The sequence below is a fragment of the Haliotis rubra genome, unplaced genomic scaffold (genome assembly GCF_003918875.1).
Source record: "Haliotis rubra isolate DU_JTF1 unplaced genomic scaffold, ASM391887v1 Scf271, whole genome shotgun sequence".
Lineage (NCBI taxonomy): Eukaryota > Metazoa > Mollusca > Gastropoda > Lepetellida > Haliotidae > Haliotis > Haliotis rubra.
In genome coordinates, this window is record NW_025766792.1 from 414,666 (window position 1) to 435,488 (window position 20,823).

Genomic DNA, 20,823 nt, shown 5'->3' on the forward strand with positions numbered 1-20,823 from the left:
TGATTATATGGAGGTACTTTCCATCGCCAATGATTATATGGAGGTACTTTCCATGGCCAATGATTATATGTACATATTTTCAACAGCCAATGATTATATGAACATATTTTCAACAGCCAATGATTATATGAACATAGTTTCAATGGCCAATGATTATATGGAGGTACTTTCCATGGCCAATGATTATATGAAAGTGCTGTCCATGGCCAATTTAAAGTCTAATCTAGGATGTGGTTTACTCACATTAAAATCAGCTGTTGTGAGTATATGTCGACCATCAGGGCTCCATCGTACAGCACTCAGCCCTGCAGAACCCTCATCAATCTTGCAATTCCATTCCGGCTGTTCCATGGACCACACCTGGAACATTGTATGATGTTTAAGATTGTTTAATTATTTATATTATATTTACGATTATTGCACTTACAATGCAACAAGCATGCATGTTTGTGTCTGTTATTCTGTGTGTTGTTCTGCTAGGTCACTGATATGTGCAGCTTAACATGGATAATCCCATCACACACTGCACACCGTCTCCAAGACAACCAGTCCTTATTTTACATAGTTCAGTAATGGAGTAAGGGTAACAAAAAAGTAGCATCTGCTGGCATCCACTGGCATGATGCTGACAGGTATCGAAGCTCAAGTGGAGAAATAGGAAGTATGCAAGAACATGTATCATTGATCTTTCGTTACTAACATCTGTGACAATTTTTAGTCAAAACATTTATTCGATCAATGATCTAATATCTAAACATCAGTTTTTCACAATTATCTATGTATGTCTTGAGTAAGTGAGTGATTGAGTGAGGTTAGTTTTACACCGCACTCAGCAATATTCCAGCTATATGGCGGTGGTCTGTAAATAATCGAGTTTGGACCAGACAATCCAGTGATCAACAGCATGAGCATCGATCTGCGCAATTGGGAACCGATGACATGTCAACCACGTCAGCGAGCCTGACCACCCGATCCCGTTAGTCGCCTGTTACGACAAGCATGGGTTACTGAAGGCACATTCTAACCCGGACTTACGTATGTCTTGAGTAGTACTCATAGGAAATATAAATAATGCATAAAATAATCTGATGCTTACCTGCACAATGCCTCTTTTAAACATTCCACAGAGAATGAAATCTGAATCAGCAGACCACTGAAACAACAAAAAGCAATAGGATCTATTAAAAAATACCTAATGAAGAACAGATTTTATAACAGAATAACAAAATAAAATTAGAAAATAAAAACTTTTAAGTTTTAAATAATTATCAACTATTCATTTTTTAAATTATTAATTATCATTGTTCTACCTCAATGCACTGGATGCTGTCAAGACAGGAATAGAGATGTTGTATTTGTAATGTCTCAACATCTCGAACCACAAGTCTGTAGTCTGTTGCTGATGCCTGTAATGAAACAAGAGTTATTGCCCTTTAAAGTTGACATGTTATTCCTCATGAATCGGACTTCTTTCAGTAAAATACTTTTATATTTCAAAGTTGTATGTACAATGTGACAAAAGTAGATCGCATTTAACATATTAAACAGTCTTTGGCCCAGTTCTCTCATAATGATAACAAACACTGCCATGAAAAACTTGTTTGGAACTTTGAAGCTTGACTATCATCTGTTCTGTAGTGTAGGTTTACAATAGTTTGATTAATTTGATGAGATCAAATCAACTTTTACCATCCCACTGTACAAAGTATTGTTACAGTGCTTGTTCTGTTGTTTTAATTCAAATCGAAACAAATCCAGGTTGATCCACTCCAGGATGCACACGCTGGGTTGTGACTTGACACTGGACTGTCACATTCGAATACACTGATTACCAGTTTCCTTTAAAAACGTGAAAATCAGTTAAACCGATCGTGTTTCTCTGATATACTGACACGTTTCTCTTAGATTACAAACAAAAACCGACCGTGCAAACGTTTGTTGATATCACGAAATTACAAGAACATAACTTGACAGCCGAGAATTTAGTAAAAATATAGTGTATTCTTCTTACCAAGTAGTTGCCATCAGGCGAAAATTTGCACAGATGATGTGATTGTCTAAACAGCTCTGAAAAGTTCATGTCTAGTGTCCTGAAGTGACCAGAAATCGCTGAATATTCTTCAATACAAACGAACGAAGTCTTACAAGTGACAACATGTGGGAGCCGCCATTTTGAAAAAGGCGCCAAACACCTCTCGCCGTGATCTGAATCACAAGGTGATTATCGTGTTCGTGCAAATTAATGTCACTTTATTAAAACAACATAATTAAAATGTGATAAGAGATTAACGGATTAGTTAAGTTTGTTGTAAACATATCGTCTCTTGGAACAAAAGACCAAAGCGTGCACGGCCTAATGACCTGTTAACAGCGCGCACCTGTTTCTCCGCGGTCAATGAAAATAGTCCATTGTTTCGTTAATTAGAATATGTATTGTTGTATCAAAAGGCATTACAGTAAAATGTTAGACAACAATATGCTCACGATGCACACAAAAGCAAAGTGATGTGCTGAGACGCTTTATTCTACGTCAGCCAATACGGAAACATTGGCGTAGTAATATTTGTTGAGACTATTAGCATTGAAAGCATTTCTCGATCAGCACGTGGGTAATGACTAGCGGTAAAATCAGGAACAACTTGTTGACCGATTATTTGGAGATCTATTGGCACTTACTGTGTGTGATGTGATTGCACTTTTAGCAACAGCTTGCACAACTAAATCTACATCTTCGTAAGTATTCTTACTTATCGTTCACGTTTGATCGATTTATTTGATGGAAACCCTCAAAGATTTTTACTAAACATGGCGTCCATTTTCTCTGAGTGTTGTCCGATGTCATGTTTGCGATTTCCATACAATTTGTTGTCACTTTGAACATCTAGTTTCAAGTGTGCATCATGCAGTTAATACACAGTTAATACTATAAGGTGACATAATTTCATCAAGCTTTATTGTTCGATGCATTAAGTGTGATGGTTTGACGTTAGCACGTGCATGCAATGTTTACAAAACATGCACACGGATGCAGAAGGAATTTCGTGATATTTTTTCAAACGAAGCATTTGTGCACACCCGTTATTTATCCAGACTTACTCTTAATTTATATATTGTGTAGATATTGAGTAATTAATATGATCTCTAAATCTGTAGTACTCATATATATATATATTGTTGCAAGTATCGAAGCTATTCATACTCTGTTGCCCTCATATGAGTATAGGAATTCCTAAACTTGATGGTATTTAGCAGATTGCAGTCAGTTCTCTTGTTGAATTTGGAAGGTTTTACATTTTCAATCAAAATAATCTAATATTGAAAGTTCAAACAACATATAGTCAAATTATAAAGATGATATTTACTGTAACGAATGATTAGGAAATTAATCTGTATATTTATTTATAGAGTGGTTTTGTGAATATTATGATGTGATAATCAAACATAGATCAGGCTTTATTCATGAATAAAAGCAACATACATTTTCATTTATCAAGTCCAACAAAATGCTTCACATTCTCAGATCTGCTGTTAATTGTGTTCTTGATTGTATGATTTTTTACGAGCCTTATGTCTATGTGGACCAGTTTATATTCCTACTCTTTTCGCCCTTACTATTTTCTTTTACATTATAAGTTCCACTATTTGCTGTACATAGGTAATACACTTGCAATTTGAAGCTATTACAAAAAAATGCTGCCTAGCAAGCCATTGCATCTATTTACTGTTAATATGCTGCATTTCTGATTCACACAATGGGTAGTCCAACCTTTGCAACCATGAGCAGCTCAGTTTTAGCTGTTAGCAAGCTCTGCATTCTTAGATACACCCACCCCTTTCCAGGTATACTACGATCATGAATGAAGCACAAGTGGTGACCTACATTCCTGTGTGTATGTGCAGGCTTTGCCTTCTTCCTGAACATTGTGAGCTTTAGAACATGTACAAGGTGTGAATGGTTTCAAGGTCCTTCAAAGGTTTGGGAAGGTGCATATATCTTTGCAGAATTTTGCATTTCCAAACCTGACTGCTTTAGGCTGTAGGGTGTATTTCACATCAGTGAGAACCTGTTTCTCTGCTAAATACTTGTATGATTGTTTGAAATTGCTATAGCTTCCAAATGGCTGCAATTGCATAATATTGATATTATACCTCATGGTTGTGGTGCAATGTGTGGAGGACACAGGTAGTTACTGTTCAACATTGAATGGTTGTGCAATTAACATGATTATGATGCAAAATACATCACATGCTTTTGTGATGTGCACATAACGGCTCTGTAATAATGAACTTGACTCCTTTAACTGTATGATTATTGCTAGTTGATTCGGAATACAAAATTACAAGTCATGTGGATTACATTGTGAAATACCTGTGACATATCTTACCCCTTGGTCAGAATCATACATTTCTTACAGAGGTGTTTCGTCCTTCTCAGGTTGTTTTGGTGGGAATTTTTTTTTTTTATCGTTTGAATATTCAGTTGATCTTATTTAATTGAAAAAACTATCTGGAAAGTTAACGCTGTCAGTTTCAATAATAATGTTTTGCTACTTGCACAGCACTTAATATCACAAGTTGGCCTCAAACATTGTGAACACAAAATTGTAATTATACAATGAGTAAGGATGTCAAACTAAAACTGCTCAGTTCAAACGATAAAATGTGCAAAGTCCAAATAGTATACTTCATTTTGTTTGAAGTTAACACCTAACCTCTTTCATGAAGGTAGTAAGAGTTAGTAAGACCAAGTATAAGTTTTCGTGTGACCTTTGAAATGTTGGCCTCTGTGACTGCAGTGCACACTGACAACTGATCCTGATTAAGTGATCAGTAAAACTAAAGCTGATTCTTAAGAGAGAAATGGAGAAAAACTTGTTTGTCTTGGTTGAATTGATACATTGAACTTGGGAAACTTCAGCCAAACAAAGCCAGTAAATGAACCAGTTCATGTCAGGTATAACTGGTCATGTATTTGTAGGTTGGCCTATATATATACTGAGGGAAAAAAATAAGGGATATATTAATGCAGAAACCTATAATGATATGCACACAATTTGGTCGAATTGTTATTTTGAATTATTGCAACTGTAATAATAAACGTTGATGGTTTTCCTTGTAAATTAGAGCATGGCAGTAGAAACCTGAATCATTGTATGGAATAGGCACACAAGTTATAATGTTAAAATTTTGTGCAGAAAAAAAGACATTTTTATCACCTGTGCATTGTTGTTTATCATATACACGTGCAAAAGGAGAATAAATGTAGATTATTTGCATTCAGAAATGTATTTCTGTCTAAATCATTCAGTTTATTGAACTATTCCGTTGATGTTTCCAACCTGCTAAGAAATACAGTGACTGTTCAGTAAAGAGGTTAGGTGTGCTTGATTTTCTTCTCTTCTAATCTTGGTGGAAGACTCCTGAAGTTGTTGGAAATAAAGGGAGCCATGATAAAGGTTACGGGCTTGGTGCCGCCTTATTCGTTAAGTCATCCTTAAAATGTTATTTGTAATGATCCTCTAGACTCCTAAATAGATGCTGAAGAATCCATGAAGATGTGAGGTGTTCTGTAATGATTAATCTAATACGTCTTCCTGTAACCCAACAATTAAGATTGTGATATGATTTGGTAGCAGTGAGGCGTTGGCCGTTAATCATTGCTCATTTATATTGCATATGCTAATGCATTGTGTGTGTGTTTGTTGTAGTATCTGTACATTAGGGTATTGAACTGTACACAAGGTAGTATTCCAAGTAAGTGGTGAAGGCTTGTTCTAATTACACCATTCACAGGTGTCAGCAGAGGTGAAACTTTCTGTCATTAGATCAATAGGATGGAAATTATTTGAATTTTTATGATTAATTGTTCCGACAACTGAGCATGTTGAGGTGTGACTATGGTCTAATGTTTTTATAAAAGCAAGCGTCACTGAAGATGTATTGGAAGTTTTTGGAAAGTGTAGTTGTCTGAATAGTGATCCTGTATAATAGACCCGGGCATGTAGGTGAGCACTAGTGGTGTTCCGATGATCGAAAATCGATCGAAAGAAGGATTGAAAATGATGATTGATTGTAAAAAACATATTTTCAATTAATCTGAAGTTGGTTGTTTCAGTATAACTCACCTGAATGAAGTAAGCTAACCATTAAATTTGACGAATATTCACCAACAAACATGCGCTCAAGAACGTAACGCTATGCTCGTAAAATTTTAACCACTTTATTGTTTAATTACAAGTCCAGTGTCTTTTTTGCATGCGTGCGTTTCATTGCATGACAGTATTAGTTATAAAAAGCATTCATTAGAAAAAACCTGGGGAAATATCCTTAAAATTGGTGATTTCGTTAAAAGTGTATAGATTTCTAATATAATCAATAATCGTTCACCACAAGTCCTCCGATAATCAATAGTGGTTTTGGTTTCCGATTCCCAACACTAGTGAGCACACACGTATGCATGCATGCACACAGGATTTCGTAAATTCTCCCATCCATTGGTATAACTTTAATATTAGGGAAACTGTCCTGGACAAACAGGTTTGAGCTCATTGCTATTGTTAGCTTTTAATAGAAACAGTTTGTTTCATTTTCACTTCTGGTGTCAGGAAGCAACTGACTTTCAGACACTAAATTTTAAGGTCACATTTATATTAAACATCAACCAGACTAAATCATAGTCTGCCAGACAGACCTGAAGCAAATATATCCAAGAAAGCGCAAGTCTAGAAAATGTGGCAAGTCTAGATTTCCACAGCTTCTGATAATGAAGAAAGTCCCAGGGCTCATTTCCATTTTGGGTTTGTTTTTTGTTTTTATTTACTATGAACTTTATTTCTGTAAAATATGTACATTTCAGAGACTGGTTGTCAGTCTAACTAAATCACTGAATAAGGAAATGTGAGAAATTCATCACCTTGTACTCAATGCTTTATTGCACTATTTGTGTCATTCTTACTTTCATAACTGGTAGTGTGCTCTAGTCTGGATGCCAGTAGTTCACTGTGCCCCGTTGTTTATGGTACTGTAGAGTTGCTTCCCTTTGAAAGGCCAGGACACCCTGAATACTTTGTAGGTCAGCACCCAAATCATATTCATGTTGTATGGATTTTGAGCCATTCTATCTGTTTTGGTATCAGACCACACGTTTTTGACCAACTGATTTTATTTTCAGATATGGTAAAATAGTCGTACCCATGTCGCAGCTCTCGGCAACAAGCACTCCGCCAAACCCGCCCATGTCACAAGATACATTTGATTACTTATGGAACACATTAGGAGAATGTACAGAAAATGGGTAAGTACATCAAGGGAAGCGATCTCTTTGTGTTGGACTGTCAAGTGAAGCATTCAGCGAGGTCTGCAGACCTATATTTGGATCCAATCAACATTATCTGTCCGGATACGAGGTAGAAATATCTGCCAAGATTGTGGGGTGTGATTACTTGTGTTTTGTGGAAAAGGGAAATATAAACCAAAGGGGCAACCATCTGTACAACATAAACAGTTTCCCCGGGTGATTCCATGCTAGAATTGATCTCCACTGGCCTGTGAAGGTTGTACAGGCTGATTTAATGGCGGCTGGTTGGACTCTGTTGTTTGGTGTGTTACTGTATATGACCATTTTGAATTGCTGCATTGGGCAACAAAAACTAAATGCTACTTAAGTGTAAGGTTGCCTTCATACAGTATTCATATGATTAACAAAATTTAGGACTTGGCTTCATTTTTTTCATCTCGTCCCCGGAAGGCCAGAGTCTGATTCTCCATATAAGTGTTGACTTACCTTCATATTGCTGGAATATTTCTAACAGATTTAATTCCAACTCAGTATTTCTTTGAACAGATATGTTTATATGGACACCAAACACTTGCTATAATGCATTTATTTGTCAGCATTTTTTCCAGGGAGTACACACATATTTCATCGAAAGATCTCGACTATCAATATCATGACAATGAAGACGAAACTGCCACATTCCAAGTCGAGAGCTTCCAGATACAAAACCATGCAGATGCTTCCATCAATGAACTGGTCAGTAAAGTAGGTGCCGCTTTCATCTCTCTCTCTCTCTCTCACCACCCACGCCACACATCAGACAGGACTGCAGCCCGTCCTGGAACAGTTTGCAGCAACTTTAGAATCATTGTTTCCAAATTAAAAAAAGTAGTTGTAAGTTGTTGTCAGGTTAACAGCAGATTCTCTTTCTTTGAGTGTTTCTTCGGCATGGTTTGTAATCATGAGATGGCATGGCATAGGTCAGTAGTCATGAGATGGCATGGCATAGGTCAGTAGTCATGGGTTGGCATGGCATAGGTCAGTAATCATGAGATGGCATAGGTCAGTAGTCATGGGTTGTCATGACATAGGTCAGTAGTCATGGGTTGTCATGACATAGGTCAGTAGTCATGGGTTGTCATGACATAGGTCAGTAGTCATGGGTTGGCATGGCATAGGTCAGTAATCATGAGATGGCATAGGTCAGTAGTCATGGGTTGTCATGCCATAGGTCAGTAGTCATGGGTTGTCATGCCATAGGTCAGTAGTCATGGGTTGTCATGACATAGGTCAGTAGTCATGGTTGTCATGGCATAGGTCAGTAGTCATGGGTTGTCATGACATAGGTCAGTAGTCATGGGTTGTCATGACATAGGTCAGTAGTCATGGGTTGTCATGGTCATAGGTCAGTAGTCATGGGTTGTCATGACATAGGTCAGTAATCATGAGATGGATGGCATGGCATAGGTCAGTAGTCATCAGTAGTTGTCATCATGGCATAGGTCAGTAGTCATGGGTTGTCATAGGACATAGGTACACATAGGTCAGTTGTCATGACACAGGTCAGTAGTCATAGGTTGTCATGACATAGGTCAGTAGTCATGGGTTGTCATGACACAGGTCAGTAGTCATGGGTTGTCATGACATAGGTCAGTAGTCATGGGTTGTCATGACATAGGTCAGTAGTCATGGGTTGTCATGACACAGGTCAGTAGTCATGGGTTGTCATGACATAGGTCAGTAGTCATCATGTCATGGCATAGGTCAGTAGTCATTGTCATGACATCAGGTCAGTACCATCATGGGTTGTCATGACATAGGTCAGTAGTCATGGGTTATCATGACAGGTCAGTAGTCATAGGTTGTCATGACATAGGTCAGTAGTCATGGGTTGTCATGACATAGGTCAGTAGTCATGGGTTGTCATGACATAGGTCAGTAGTCATGGGTTGTCATGACATAGGTCAGTAGTCATGGGTTGTCATGACATAGGTCAGTAGTCATGGGTTGTCATGACATAGGTCAGTAGTCATGGGTTGTCATGACATAGGTCAGTAGTCATGGGTTGTCATGACATAGGTCAGTAGTCATGGGTTGTCATGACATAGGTCAGTAATGATGGGTTGTCATGACATAGGTCAGTAGTCATGGGTTGTCATGACATAGGTCAGTAGTCGTGGGTTGCCATGAAATTGGTCAGTAATGAAGGGTTGTCATGACATAGGTCAGTAGTCATGGGTTGTCATGACATAGGTCAGTAATGATTGGTTGTCATGACATAGGTCAGTAGTCATGGGTTGTCATGACATAGGTCAGTAGTCATGGGTTGTCATGACATAGGTCAGTAGTCATGGGTTGTCATGACATAGGTCAGTAATGATGGGTTGTCATGACATAGGTCAGTAGTCATGGGTTGTCATGACATAGGTCAGTAGTCATGAGTTGGCATGAAATAGGTCATTAATCATGAGTTGGCATGACATGGTACAGTAGTCATGGGTTGTCATGCCATAGATCAGTAGTCATGGGTTGTCATGACATAGGTCAGTAGTCATGGGTTGTCATGGCATAGGTCAGTAGTCATGGGTTATCATGACATAGGTCAGTAGTCATGGGTTGTCATGACATAGGTCATTAATCATGAGATGGCATGGCATAGGTCAGTAGTCATGGGTTATCATGATATAGGTCATTAGTCATGGGTTGTCATGACATGGTACAGTAGTCATGGGTTGTCATGACATAGGTCAGTAGTCATGGGTTGTTCTGACATAGGTCAGTAGTCATGGGTTGTCATGCCATAGGTCAGTAGTCATGGGTTGTCATGACATAGGTCAGTAGTCATGGGTTACCATCACATAGGTCAGTAATCATGGGTTATCATGACATAGGTCAGTAGTCATGGGTTATCATGACATAGGTCAGTAGTCATAGGTTGTCATGACATAGGTCAGTAGTCATGGGTTGTCATGACATAGGTCAGTAGTCATGGGTTGTCATGACACAGGTCAGTAGTCATGGGTTGTCTACGACATAGGTCAGTAGTCATGGGTTGTCATGACATAGGTCAGTAGTCATGGGTTGTCATGACATAGGTCAGTAATCATGAGATGGCATGGCATAGGTCAGTAGTCATGGGTTGTCATGACATAGGGAAGTAATCATGAGTTGCGTGACTTAAAAGAGTAGTCCAGGGTTGGATTGACCTTGGTCAGTAGTCAAAGGTTGGCTTGACCTAAATGATATGACCCAGTTTAATAGTCATGACTTGAGCTGCTATATGGTGTTTAAATAGTGATGTCACATGATGCACTGGTGCATCAATAATATTCTCAGACAATACAAACCGTGGAGATCAGGGTTGGTATTGGATTTCAGCAACCCATGCTTGTAGTATGAGGCCACTATCAGGACTAACATGCGTCATCATATCCCAATCTAGTAGGTAAATGTTCAAAATGGCAATTAGTGGATCGTCTGGTCCAGGCTCGATTATTTACAGACAAACATCATAAAGCTTGAAAATTGCTGTTTACGGGGTGACACGACAAGCACGCATGCTCACACAATACCATATGGAGAACTCGCTAACCTGGTTCATATTGTAATGCTATATATTCATATTGTAATGCTATATCTATTCATATTTTAATGCTGTATCTTCATATTTTGATGCTGTAACTATTCATATTTTGATGCTGTAACTATTCATATTTTAATGCTGTATCTATTCATATTTTGGGGTGGTGGGTTAACCTAGTGGTCAAATGTGTGAAACCCATTTCTAGTGTTCCCCCGCCATGAAATTACTGTAATATTGCTAAAACTAAACTCACTCACTCACTGTTTATACTTAAATGCTGTATCTATTCATATTTCAATAATATATCGTTTCACTGAAGATTTAAAACATCAGTGGAGAGTCTGTCGGCAGAATGGCTTATACTTTCACTTTAGTAAACAACTTTATCTCTAGTGCTTTATGCTACATCTACATTGAAAAGTGTACATACTCCTTTTCTATTTGTTGTTGACTCCCAATTTCACCTGAAATAGGAATCTGTGTCAAGAAGCATCAAATATTCAAGAGTATCATAATTCAAATCTTTGAAGGGCATTTAGAAGTGGAATGCATGAGGAAAGGGAGATTTATGAATGTCAACTTCTTTATTGTGAATAACACGTTTCAGAGTGTATGCTTGCTCCTTCATTAGGTTGCTCCTTTGCCTGATGAAGGAGCAAGCATACACTCCGAAACATCCTGTTATTCACAATATAGAAGTTGACTTCCACAAATCCTGCATTCCTCAGTATCATAATTGCCTTTCAAGCAGGGGATCAGTGTTTGAAGTTTCAAGTAAGTTGGGTGGGAAATGGCAAATAATGAATATTATCTTAGGTTGTTTTTTTATGTCAGTCTGTTAATCTACGATGATGTTATCCATGGTGATCTCGTCACAACACTGTTTGTTTCTGTTGTTTGAATCACTGTATTGTAAAGAAACAGTACTATACCAGAGCTCCAGATAAGCTTTAACTCATGTGGGTACTGTACCCACTATATTTTTTGGGAGTGGGTATTATGAATGTTGAGTGGGTATTTCATTTTCCGTTACCCACTGCTTTCAAATATGTGCATATTTCAGTCATTTTACTCACCTAAGTATATGTCATTGAGTAAGTTTACTAAGCAGGTATGTTCTGCCTTATGTCATACCTAATCAAAACCAACTTAAATATAATGAAAATGATTTCATAAAGAGTCACTCATCCTATACTGACAGTACAACACTTGTCCTATACTAACAGTACAGCTTGATAGCAATCGATGTCTTTTTCATTACGCAAGCGATTTTTATAAATATATTCCGTACCATTTGTTTTAAACTTTCAGCGTATCTAACATTTTAAATGCGTAATTGGTACGCAACAATTATTTTTCAATTCGTAATTGGAAATTTTCTATGTGTATTTTACCCGGATACGCAGCTTATCTGAGCCTCTGCTATACTATATATAGCATTTGTGAAGTTTGCTGTTAAAATAATAGAAGCTTCAAATCTTGCAGAAGAAAAAATACCAAAATATTATCTGCATGGGATGATTTCATGGCTCACTCCTCAGGTTTTGAACAAGCCTCAGGGCTCCAGATAAGGGCCATATCGGCGTATGTACGGATATAAAATAAGCACGATACGGTAGGAAATAATTTAGAAAAAACATAGCAGATACGCACCACAGCAATGGTGTACGGTCTTAGAATCATTTACAGATGTATTTATCTGAAAGCATATTGTTTTATTGTTTATTGACCTGTTTACACAAGAGTAGCAATGTTGTGGTGCATATATGAAACAAAACACAAGATTACTGATACTCCATTAATTTCCATTCTGTACTCTAAACATACTCTTATTGTTTTCCAGTACTCCTATGTAGAAAACATAAGGAATACATACTTCTGATCATGAAATATTATCTGGAGCCCTGAGCCTGATACATGTTCTCATCAGCTTTTAAATTTTGAGGATTTCCATTTAATATTGATATTGTATGGGGCAACCCTGAAGCCATGTATAGTTCTGTCCCATCCAGTAACCTCAGGTACTGACAGGCAGTACAGAACAAAATAGTTCAGGTGAAGAGATGCTTGTGGAACACCAACATCAGCAACATCAGCAACATGATCTTGGCTGTAGTAATCTTCCTGTATGTTCACAGGTGTATTGTTACGTAGATCAGTGGTAGTTACGACCTAGACAGGCACCTGTACGTAACTGACACATTCCGTATTACAACACACCTGTTGACCTACTTACAACCCTGACAGGTCAGCAGCAGCTTTGCGAGCAATGCTGACCTCCACGGTAGTTTGAAATATCTACCTTGGCTTATCAACGTGCAAATAAACCATTAGCCTGCCATAGCTCCATTTCAGCATTAGGTTCGCTATTTTATTAGAAGTTGGGTTAACGAGTAGGGTTTGAGTGGCTAAATAAGGTCTTGCTGAACTTGTCAGGCTGTGACATATTATTGAAGGCTTGTTGATGCAATATGAATTCACAGTTTTATTGAACAGATAATACACTCAGTGTTGGTGAACCCTGCCCAGAATGTGCCAGAAGTCTATCTGTATATTGTTAAGAAAAATATTCAACGTTGTCATTGATTGGAAAGTTGAGTATCGCCGTCTTGACTGACAAATAATTGATTATTCTCCATTTGTATAGACCCAATGTCTTTATTTATTACTAGCTAATAATAGCATTTCATTAACTTTTGCTGAGAAAAACAACTAGGCTGATGCATTAATTATCTTTTAAATTGAATTTTCTGCCTTATAATTCATCTTAACAAGAGAAATCTTGACAAATTTAAACATTTTGGGGATAGTGAATTTGCTATTCCTTAACTTGTATTGACTCACAGTATTGACATGTCCCAAGCAAAAGTGTTTGTAATGATTAATGGTGAAAAAGCAATATTCCACACAAATTGTTTGAAGTTTGTTCCTTTTCTAGGACATTTTCCAGATAATAATGTTAAAAAATTATGTATTGACAGCTGAGTTAATTGAAATTGTCCAAACACCATCACTGGCCATGGGAGCATATGGCCATGGGAATTGCATTACAAGCTCACTTGTGTCTCCCAACTATTGGATGTATCACTATCAGATATTGATTAGTGTGACTGATCTTACATCAAAGATGGGTGTGTTTTAATGCCAGTACCTTCAGCATTCTCCTCGATGAGCATTGTTGGAGTGAAATTATCCAAGTGGGTGGTAAATAGCGTTCATTCTGTCCTTCCGTCTGTCCGTCCGTCCGTCCCGAAACTTTGTCCGGAGCATATCTCTTAAAGTTTACATGCTAGGTTCACCAAACTTCACACACATGTTAATCTTTACCCATTGATGTGCCTTTTGCTATTTTAAAGTTTTTTCAGAATTTGTTTTGTTGTTTCCATGGAAACATGACCTGGTGCAAAATGTGTTTGATGGTTACCTGGCCACAGCATATCATCGAAATTATACATGCTAGGTTCACCAAACTTAATACACAAGTTAATCCTGACCCACAGATATACCATGTGCTAAAAAATATCAATCTTCATCTACGTCCACTTCATTGTGTGCAACAAGTTCAATTGTATGTCAGGTTTCCACTGAAAACAAAAAAAAATAATGTTTCCATAACTTATTACTGTAATCAGTACATGGCAAAACTATTATCTAACATGTATATATAGTTTAGTAGAGTCAATGAGAAAGTCTTGTGAGCTGCTGATATATCAATATCAGTCATTTCCATGTCCCAAAGTGGGAAGCGGGGTATGTGAGCTGTGCTCACTTCTACACTTGTTTTTGAAAATATTCACCTTAAGAGCACACACAAAAGGATTGTCAAAGTATTGAGTGAAGCACACTTAATATCTTTGGTGATATGGTGTTTGTCACCTGACAACAGATTTAAATGTTATAGGTTTGAAAGCCATTTGCCTCAGGTTAATCATAGATCTCTCAAGGCAGACATTGACAAGAAGTAATATTAAAAACTTCAGCTCTTAGTGACAAGTGTGAAACTGACCCAATAAGGATAAACCATCTCATCAATGACTTTCCTAACGGTATCAAGTAATATACCTTTCCATCATGATTGTGTACCTGTTTCACTAATCAATCAGATTATCACGGAGTCGACACACCTGGAGAGTGTTATGTTTGTGAACAGATCATTTTTGTTGTAATTTCTGTCTCGGCCCCATGATGCAGGTTCTATGTCAATTTACTGGTTTGAGTATTGACAAGTATTAAAAGCCCAGGTTACGTGTGTTCCCACAAGATGTTAAGATAAGATAATTCTTTATTGTCCCAAGGGAAATTTGTTTGGCATCATATACAGTTCTCCAGTTTTTCTTTCATAAAGCAGCCATACATAACATTGCAAATAATAATCATAAAACTATTGTTTAAAATAATCAGGATATAAATACATCAATTTAGAACACAAACAAAGATATTGACTAGAATTTGGACAATTGGAAGACAAGTCATTCACTGAATTTGTTGTTAATGCATCTAATACCAGCTGGAACAATGAGTGGCGAACCCTGTTTGTTCTAAAAGTCGGATACGCAGCCTGCGTCCAGAATGTAATGATGAATATTCCGAAAAGAGTATGTGAGTAGGATCACTTAAAATTTTGTTTGCCTTTTTTTTAAATTTGCTGCTCATAACAACTGCCAATACTTTCGATAGGAAGCCCAATAATTTTAGATGCAGTGTTTACGATTTTTTAGATAGTGGAAATCTAGACTTGCCACATTTTCTAGATTTGTGTGGGATTTCTTGGATATGTTTGCTTCAGGGTCTATATATGACAGACTAACGATTTTTGAGAGTTTGTTTTTATTCTGGACAGACATGTTCCCGAACCAACTCAAGAAATTAAAGGTTATCACACTTTGAATAAAGGTTTTGTAAAATAACATGATGATAGTTTGGTCAGTTGTTGTCAGTGAAACATCACAACTCGTACTTGCATCGTTCCCCCTTAATCCAAACATCTTGTAATATGCTATCTCATGTAGAGTTCCCACTTGGAGATTTGGAAATGACAATATCTTGTCATTTCTTGAAATGGAAGCAAATCCAAGAACAGGTTTGTTAAGGGCTATCCATGAATTTTATAAAAAGTTGTTTTTATAAATCTGTTCATATTCTTATTTCACATTTCGCTTTAAACTGACTGTTACTGTAATTGATTGGTCAATATTGCTCCAGTGTCTTGTGTGACCAGTGCAAATTAGGACTGTCTGCCACATTTATATTCCCAACCAATGAAGTTCAGAAGGGGATAGCTGAAAATTGATTAAGTTATCGAGATGTTTGTGTGTCAATCAATGGAGCCCTGTATATGGAGGAGAACAAAGGGCCTCTCGTCCCTGGTTTCCAATTATGTTATTGTTCCCCGATCAATGCAAGGACGAGAAGTATCACATTACTCCTCACTGTCTACAAGAAGGCCGTACTATCATGAAAATGGGATTCTCAAAAGGCAGTCAATTTGCAAAATATGAATCTGTAGACTTTTATTACACATACGTTGCTGTTTAATTTTTCTTTCTGTAAAATTTCTCCACGTTATTCTAAGTGTTTATTTCTGCATATCGGGAGTACTACTGTGATTTGACAGATGTTCTTTTTGTTGTTGTTTCTGGAGTTTAAGAAAATGTACTTATTGATGATCTGCCAAGTCCAGCCATGTTTTTTTAATTTTTTTATTTATTTATATATTTATTTATGGGGGTGTTTGTAAATGTGTATGGGGATAGTGGTTGTATTCTCTAATGAATTAATGTTTACTCAATGGGGATATATATGCAGTGTAGGTGAAATATACAGTTGTGCAGTTCTTTGCTGCAAGGATTTATCTAAACCTGCCATTTAGCACCTGTAAGTAGGCCCTCTAACGTGCGTGATACAATTGACAGTCTGGTGACGATGCTATGTCATGCCTTCATAGAGGTAACCTGGATTTCTCTGATAACTGGACACTTTAAGTCTTATCCTAATTTCTCTGAAGATAACCTTTAAAAAGTCACAATTTTAATAAAATAAGAATAACATCAAAGTTTGCAAGCCACAAGTACTTTTGTCAGAATCTTAGTTACATTCCACTGTGTGTCCGTTGTTAAACTTTGTGCAGTGTTGAACTAGTGTTGAAGGGATATACCTGTCGGGATATACCTGTTACCAATCAGATTCACATGACACTGCAGTGCATGTCCCTACAGGTGAAACAAACAACACCTGGTTGGCCAGATGCTTCTCTGTAAACACCATAAAAAGATTACTAAATGAGGTGAACAGGTGCTTGAAGTACTTCCTGAATTCTCTGAAATACTACTGAACCAACCCAACTGTTAGTGATGAGAAAGGTGTGAAAGAGATAACCTATCCCTTTGTTTAAATGCGTTTATTTTCTAAACCATGTTTGCGTGCCTGAGTAATCCAACCAAACAGCCTTGTGATAATCACGTTAATTGATCCCAGCCATTTTACACACGCTATTGTCTCCTAACTACCTGACAGGTAATTCTCTCCCTTCCCCCAACCCAATCCTGCTAAAAATAAAACCACGCACACAACGCTTCCCTGGAGTTGCCATGGCGACACTGAATACCGTCACAGTCCCAGCCCTTTGATCAAGTGAACTGCGATATTATTTGCTGTCCCACTTCCAGCATTGTGTAGCGAGCCAGCCGTGAGGTCACTGATTATCATAATAAATCCTACCCCACTTACCTATGTCGGAGCATGTAGCGACATGCTAGCACTTGGTAGCAGGCTGGGCAAGATTAGGCTTGTTCCTGAAATACGCGCACAGAAATTCTACCATTACTGGCCTATGACATAGTGTGATGAAGTAAATATAACAATTTCTACTACTGATTTGAGCTGCTATCGTGAGGATTTGGTCATCCTATTCCGTCCAGAATGATAAAAGTGGAGCGTACAGGGTTCACCACATACCGGGTGAGTGTTTAAACCAGAGCCAATCACACTGCCAGTGTGTATACATGTAGTAACAAGGACTGTGAAACTGTAACCACGCTGGTGGTTTCCTGGGCTGTTCTACTACACTCCTTGTTGTAGAGAGACTCCTGTAACCTTCACAATCATGGCCTCAGTGTTGTTAGTGTCGAAAGTCAACTTTCTAATGTAAACATGGCTGGACAACATGCTGAACTTGATTAGTTCCTTGTTTTTGTTGAGTGTAAATATTTCTCAGTATGTATTGGTACTGGAATGAGTGTGTCAGGGTTATAAGAATCACACTGAAATATTGTCATCAGTTCTGTTTTGTTTTGTTTACTTATTGTCTGAAAACAAAGTCAGTGTCAACTGGGTATCAATATGTTGTTTTGAAATTATCCATGGAAAATAATTCCCCTGAGTTAGCTGTCACAAATCAGTGATATCCTGTGGATATTTATGTTGTGAAAGATAGCAGACTTGGTACTATCAGTATAGGAACATGTGAGCCATGCCGTCTGTTGTCGAGGTGAAAGGCAAGGTTGTATTCCTTTCTTTAAACTAACAATTAATATTGAAACACCTAAACAAAACATCATGTTAAGAGATATACTCATGGTAACGGAGCTAGGTATTGGAGGATAACTTTATCAAGTGATATACTGCTGGTGAAGGAGATGGCGTATTAAACAGAGCCAGTTGTCATCTTTGTGGTGCTGTTGACAACAAAGTTGGCCTTGATAAATGTTTCAGTACAGTCAGAAACCACTTGGTCTTTTAGCACTAGTTGAAGCCATTGTCTGGCGTGATCTTAACGAGGCCTGTTCCAGCAGGTAGAACCAGACTCCGTATCTACAGAATCAATTTTCCCAGGCCAGTCTCCAGGCATCTACCTGAAATCGTTAGGAAAAGCCGATGGCTAAATATAGCTCAATACCTGCATCGCCTGCGAAGAACCGCTTCATCAATTGTTTTGATCACAAGTACTCCCTTTGGAAACATTTTGAATAATTGATTGGAGTTTCTTTTCAGTGGAGTTGACTTGGAATGAGTGTTGTCAGGGCTTACCATGTAACAAGGAGTCCATGATCTCTGTGTTGGTGTAATGCTTATAGTCTGGGGTATTGTGCAGGCAACAATAGGCCCCTTGGCAATAGGACTTGCTTGGACTAAGCCCTTGATCACTCCAACATGGGACCTTATGCAATTACTAAAGACTTAGAGTATTAGTGCAGTTATGCTGTGTTGTGACTAGGTGGGACAGATGTAGGTCTACCTCCTGCATGGTGTCAACACTACCCACATGGTGGCGATCGGGCAGGGGAAACATGCATGGTGTCAACACTTCCCACATGGTGGCGATCGGGCAGGGGAAACGTGCATGGTTGTTGTATATGTAGCAAGCCTGGTCTTAATTTCAGTGTATAGGGATTAATGTAGTTGGGTCCATTTGACAAGTCTTTAATCAAAGTAGATAATGTTACAGATTGTTTTGGAGAACTGACTGATTGTGATACCTGACAGATATAAACTGGAATGTGAATCTACAGTAACGTAGAAGCCATTTAGACTATAAAATACATGTCCCTTTTTCATTGCTACGTACCATGTGAAAGGTTTAATCACACAAATTGTGAGGTGGTTAAAGTATCCCACTGAAAACATGTCATTGATGGTATGAAAATATTTGTCATTGATTTAAGCTGTTTGATTTACTTAAAATTGCAATGGTTTGTTTAAGAAATCACTGATGTTATATCATCCCAGTAGATCGACTATCAGCAAGTATGCCCTACACCTTGGATGTATATATGCACATCAATAAATTAAGACATGGCAGCTGTCATCACGTAGAATGTACAGAGTGAGCAGCATATTTCAATACCACCCTTCCCTGTGTGTCATCAGTGTTCAACATATACATGTCATCATGACAACAGCACTATATTTAGACCACTACCACTGTGTGGTGAGGTCATAGCTAGACAGAAACCTGTGTCCCAGTTGTCCGTCAGCCTACCACAGGACAATTCCAGGTGATCCTTGAGCAAGGGCAGAGTGAAGACTCTATGTACAAGTATTGTTCCTGCATGATCTGATGATCCATGGACTGTTATTAGAGGACTATTAGAAGACTATTATTAGATATAAGTAAACAGATAAGGGCTGGTGGTGAAGGTTAGGGTGACACAGTTGGGGTGGATGTTGCTTGCTGGGACATGCTCTGTAGTTTATTACAACGAGCATCTCTGATGTCAACTTAATTGAGGCACTCAGTGTGTTCATTAAAGTGTACCACATTTATCAGATTATCTGCCTCTCACGATCACATGCATTTGTAACCGTGGTGATGGATTTGTTGTGTATGATTTGTATGTACAAATATTTCATAATATTTTTTATGAAAAATCTTAAAATATTCTGCCATTGAAAAATTGCTTTTCTTTCTTATGATTGGCATTGACAAGAACAAGGTTATGTAGACATCCTGTCTTAGGCTATGTTGTGGAATAAGTTAACCCCTGTTATCCTGGGTACTTTGTACATACAAGTACTCACCTTGGCAAGTGAGCCATATCTCCACACAAGCATAACCACACTGGCTGTGGGCAGCGTATAGCAATACATACACTTACACTAAATTCTGCTGAAAAAGATGCTGTTTTGTAAATGTGTTTCTTATACCTGATCTGGTTTTTGGGTGTTCCAAGACATCGCTGTAGTGTTGTGGTGTTGTTTCAGTTGAACCCCATCATCGCTCAAACAACCACTAATGTTGTGTTGTTGTTTCAGTTGAACCCCATCATTGCTCAAACAACCACTAATGTTGTGTTGTTGTTTTAGTTGAACCCCATCATCGCTCAAACAACCACTAATGTTGTGTTGTTGTTTTAGTTGAACCCCATCATCGCTCAAACAACCACTAATGTTGTGTTGTTGTTTCAGTTGAACCCCATCATTGCTCAAACAACCACTAATGTTGTGTTGTTGTTTCAGTTGAACCCCA

The 20,823-nt window shown here is 37.9% G+C and overlaps 1 protein-coding gene across 13 annotated transcripts in view; it reads left to right on the top strand.

Annotated features, from left to right (window-relative positions):
• LOC124280663 (cellular tumor antigen p53-like) overlaps nt 1-20,823 on the top strand; it is a 58,937-nt gene that overhangs the window by 19,967 nt on the left and 18,147 nt on the right. For 3 of the 13 annotated variants that reach the window (XM_046716643.1, XM_046716647.1, XM_046716644.1), the window contains 2 exons: nt 7,172-7,294; nt 7,894-8,041. In XM_046716643.1, coding sequence (XP_046572599.1) covers nt 7,172-7,294; nt 7,894-8,041 — 271 coding nt within the window. The other 10 variants (XM_046716646.1, XM_046716648.1, XM_046716650.1 and 7 more) reach the window with 9 other exon arrangements.